At 57.9% G+C, this 4,926-nt stretch overlaps 1 protein-coding gene across 1 annotated transcript; it reads left to right on the top strand.

The window, feature by feature from the left end:
• Positions 1-3,894: 3,894 nt before the first annotated feature.
• DIO3 (iodothyronine deiodinase 3) lies at positions 3,895-4,719 on the top strand (the record flags this gene model as incomplete). Its single annotated transcript, XM_082000079.1, has 1 exon — positions 3,895-4,719. The coding sequence occupies one exon, from the start codon at positions 3,895-3,897 to the stop codon at positions 4,717-4,719; it is 825 nt and encodes a 274-aa protein (XP_081856205.1).
• Between the last annotated feature and the right edge of the window lie 207 nt (positions 4,720-4,926).

Raw genomic sequence — 4,926 nt, 5'->3', positions numbered from 1 at the left:
GAGGTGGAACTCTTCCAAAACACATTTAGTTTCCTGTCAAAAGTATTGCGTGCCTTTGCGCAGGAAATTATAAAATAGAAAATAAACATGTAAATATACCATTTCAACACATCCTCTACATCAAAGCAGACCTGATGTTTTTAATTTCAGCTTTTTGAGGGTTTGTTTTTATAAGTTGCCGAATTTATTTTCTAGCTCCTGTTTATGAAAAGAACTTTAAAAGAGTTATAAATTACATTTATCAAATGAAGAAAAACTACAGCTATAAAGTTCTCAAACAGGGAAATAATGTGAACCCTGTATGTGCTCCCATGCGGACACACACACACAAACTTATATATATTTAAGTTAGTGACTGCTGAACCACAGACCACAGCAGAAGAGTAAAAACCACCCATAACCAGATGTGCCACTGTAAATCTCATATTTTAAGATATATTCTATGAACTCAGTGCACAGGAAGACACCAGTTCCCACGCTATTTGTAGCAGCGATATGGATTCCTAGAAAGACCGATTACCTTCACGTACCTAAAAATTATCCAAGATCCGTCTGGGAGGTACAACCCTTGTAAAGTAGAGAGAGGGTTTACCGGAGTGAAAACACATGATTTTGAAAACGGTCCAGCATGACACAGAAGTGAGAACGGCAGCGACACGTCACTTCAAACCTCCCGAGAACCAAAGGGCTGCAGAAGGAATTCCACCCTTTCCCACGGAGTTTTGTATAAATACACATGAGCACCGTACTTTGACTGAACACATCGGTGTGTGGCTTTTAGAGCCGTGCAAAGCCACTGTTTCACTATTAATCAGTGGCCTCGGGTTATATTTGAATTTTCCTACGGCCGGAAAGTGTAGCAGTGGGCCAGTTTGCCCAGTTTGCTGGAGCAAAATGCTTTGGTTCTCTGCTCTATCCAGAGCTGAATAGGAATTCCCAATTCAAAAGTTTCCTTCAAACTATAAAAATAAAGCAAAGTTGTTTCCAGGGAATGGAGAAAAAGCCATTTCCAAAGTCCCTATTCAGCTACAAATATGCTATGTAAGACCAAATACTTTTTTTACTTCGGAATATCTCTCACTGATCTAGTAGAGCAAAGTTTGTTGATACTCAGGGTTGCAAACCCATCTGTTTACTCAGGCTTTTGTCTGTCAGCATAGTTTGAAGAGGTCGCTTTGAGAGATCAATTTTTTTTCCTGGGGGTTTCTTCAGAGCTACCACAATTTGTTATTGCGTCTGTTTAGAGGCTTTAATTTGTGGTTTTCAAGATTGCGTAACTGCACAGAGAGGTGGTGAGAGGCCCACATGAAGAGTTCAAAATAAGTTTGACAATATAGTAAATATCTAGTCAGTAATTTTCCCTGGACTGAGCACCACGGAATGCCAAAAAAGTTATTACTTAGGCTAGTGTATGAACGTGGCTTTATGAGGACTGGAGCATACATTTCCATTCAGATGCTAAAATGCTGAATTCCCTTCACTTGCTGTTGACACCAACTAAAAGACGATGCACCAGGGGGCTGCAAACCAAGGCGCCTGATTAGATCGCTCTAAAACAGTCTATTCGGAACCAGATAAAGAAAAAATAAAACGAGATTTTAATTTTGCCTTTTATTCAGAGTTCTGGTAATGAGTTACGTAAAAATGAAGTAAGCCGCCTAGAGTCCCATGAGGAGGCTCAGCATTAATTTTTCCGTTTTGCAGATGTTCGATGGGAGGCACGGAGACGTGCACAGTCACATTTGGAGAAGTGCAGACTGCACCCGGGGGGAGCTGCAGATCCTCGGGATCTCCGGGATTCTGCAGCCCGAGACCTGGCATCGGCCACAGGCAGCAGCGGGGCGCTCAGGATCCATACGCACATTGAATGCTTGGGTCCTGCGTCCCCAAAGTCAGCACGGCGGGCACCTGGGTGAGCAGCAGCTGCAGCAGCTCGGGGATGCATGAGTCGCATTTGCATAGCAGAGGGCAGTGTTCAGCGTTTTGGACAACACTAATATCCCTTTCTGAAGAAGCTGGCGAGGAAATGATGTGCACGCTGCAAGCTGGGAACCCTGCATCAGCGGAGTGGCAAGGCTGTGAGCAGAGCTGGCGTATTTTGTCTAGGGCTGTGTCTATATACCGAACTCGATTTAAGCTCCGTACATCTGCGACAAGTCTCCATCTAGTCCAGCAAGAAGGAATTTAGGGGCCATAAATCCCTTCTGACTGGGAGAAGACTGCAGGTAGCCAGTCTTTGCTCAGCTCCACATACTGCAAGCACTTTGCTACTGATGCACAGCCCAGCCAACCCCAAACCAGCCCTTGCCTGTCCGCTCTGTGGACAGCACACAGGTCTACCTGACTTGTCCATGAGGTGACACTTCACCCACATCTGTTTAAGGACTTTGCTAGACCTGCTCACATGAGACACTTGTGTTTCTACTTCACTTGACAACAGAAAAAAACAAATACCGCTGCCGCCTCCGGGGTCCCTGTAAGCGAGCGCCCGCCCTGCCTTACAGCTCTGCCGGGCGCAGCAGGGCCCTCGGCAGACAAGGGGACATCGCGAAGGCAGCGCTCCCCCGCCGCCTCCACCGTGCCCGCTGCCCGCCTGTCCTGGGCCGTATGGGGGCAGCATGGGAGACGGTGGTCGGGGCCGAGCTGGCAGAAGCCCGGGGGTCGCACGCCCCGCAGGCCCCGGGGTGGGACCGGCCCATCTTCCCCGGGGGTGCCGAGGACGCCCCAGCCAGGCCGGTGCCGAGCGCGGCCGGGCCCCGCCTTCACACCCCGTCGCGCACCCGCGGCCTCGGGGTGAGCCCGCCTCGCCCCCCGCAGCCTCCTGCGGCCCCGGAGCTCCCCGAGGCGACCCACACCCCTGAGGGGGAAGCCAGCGACCCTCCCCGGGGGGGAGAGCCGCCGCCGTGGGGACGCCCCCTCCGGCTCGGGGCCCGGGGCCAGGTTGCGGGGGCGCGGGCACCTCCGAGCCGGGGGGTGGCAGGGCCCCGCGGCCCCCCCCACCCTCCCGCCGCAGCCGCCGCCGCCGCCGCCGCGGCCGCTTCTCGGGCAACAGCTACCCCTAGCGGCCGCGGCGCCGCCCCGCGCCCCTCCTCCGCCGCGGGGCAGCGCCCGCCGGCCCGCGCCCACCGGGCACCCCGCGCGCGCCGAGGCGCTCCGCCGGCGGGGCTCGGGCCGCCCGCCGCGAGGCCGGGGGCTGCCCGCCGACTGGGGCAGCCGCCGCCTCCCGCCCCGCCGCCGCGGCGGGAGGATGCGGGCGCGGCGGGGTCCGCGGGTTCGAGGCCAAGGTGCCCCCGCGGCTCCGGGGCCGTGTGGCGGAGCGGAGGCCGTGCCCAGGGGGAGACCGGGATGGCGGGGCGGGGAGGGGCGGGGAGGAAGGCGCGGGGAGGGCGGCGGCGCGGGCGGCCCGTCCCTGTCACCTGCAGGCGCTGCCGGGACGGCCCGGGCCCCGCTCCCACTGCCGCTCCGGCCCTGTGCGGAGCCGGGCCGGGCCGGGGTCGGGCTGCGCCTGTTGCATTGTCCTCGGCGGGGCTGTTTGTGAGCGCCTGCCGCTATCTGCGGCCGGGGACCCTGGCGGAGCCCTATCTCGGGCTCCCTGCTGGTGCCTGATAGCGGCTGCTCCCTGCTTCGTTGCACGTCCCTCGCAGCTCCTGCCGGGGCTCTCTCCCCTTTTGTCTGTGTATTTTTAGGTCATTAGAGTGGAGGGGTAGGTAATCCCCAGGCTCAAGTTCCAGAGGGGCGGGTTCTGGCCGGAGGTGGAGTCACTTTTCATTTAAATCCCTGACTATAAAATGGGCTTAAAGAGAAGCGGGATCTCAGCCGTGCTGCACAGACCCCGGCAAGCAGGGTGCGTGGGGGCCCGCAGGCAGCCGGCGCCCTGCAGCACAAGCCGCTGCGATGCTCCACTCCCTTGGCGTTCACACCTTGCAGCTGCTCACCCAGGCGGCCGCCTGCATCCTCCTCTTCCCCCGCTTCCTGCTCACCGCCGTGATGCTCTGGCTCCTGGATTTTCTGTGCATTAGGAAGAAGATGCTGATGATGCCCACGGCGGAGGAGGCGGCCAGCGCCAGCGAGGGGCCGCCCCCCGACGACCCCCCGGTCTGCGTGTCCGACTCCAACCGCATGTTCACGCTGGAGTCGCTGAAAGCCGTGTGGCACGGGCAGAAGCTGGACTTCTTCAAGTCTGCGCACGTGGGCTCCTTAGCCCCTAACCCCGAGGTGATCCAGCTGGACGGGCAGAAGAGGCTCCGCATCCTGGACTTCGCCCGCGGCAAGAGACCCCTCATCCTCAACTTCGGCAGCTGCACCTGACCCCCGTTCATGGCCCGCCTGAGGTCCTTCCAGCGCCTGGCCGCGCACTTCGTGGACATTGCCGACTTCCTGCTGGTGTACATCGAAGAAGCACACCCCTCCGACGGCTGGGTCAGCTCGGACGCAGCCTACAGCATCCCCAAGCACCAGTGCCTCCAGGACAGGCTGCGGGCAGCTCAGCTGATGCGGGAAGGGGCGCCCGATTGCCCCCTGGCCGTGGACACCATGGACAATGCTTCCAGCGCCGCCTACGGCGCCTACTTCGAGAGGCTCTACATCATCCAGGAGGAGAAGGTGATGTACCAGGGAGGCAGAGGACCAGAGGGCTACAAGATCTCGGAGCTGAGGAGCTGGCTAGACCAGTACAAAACCCGGCTCCAGAGCCCCAGCACGGTGGTCATCCAAGTGTAAAAAGGACCTGGCAAGAAGTGCCGGGGTGGAGAGGCGAGGGGAGGGCGGGAGGAGATGTGGGGAGGGAGAAGGCGCTGCGGCGCGGACGGCAGGAGCTGTCTTCCCCCGGGGACGCTCGAAGGAGGCTGCTGTGCGAGCTTTCGAGCAAGATGTGCCACAGTCCTTTCTCTATTCAAATCATGTTGATTTGCCAGCCACGCTCTGTCA

Source organism: Phaethon aethereus (assembly GCF_964289735.1).
Source record: "Phaethon aethereus genome assembly, chromosome: 5".
NCBI classification, from domain to species: Eukaryota; Metazoa; Chordata; class Aves; order Phaethontiformes; family Phaethontidae; genus Phaethon; species Phaethon aethereus.
This window is presented reverse-complemented; position numbering and strand designations above follow the sequence as displayed.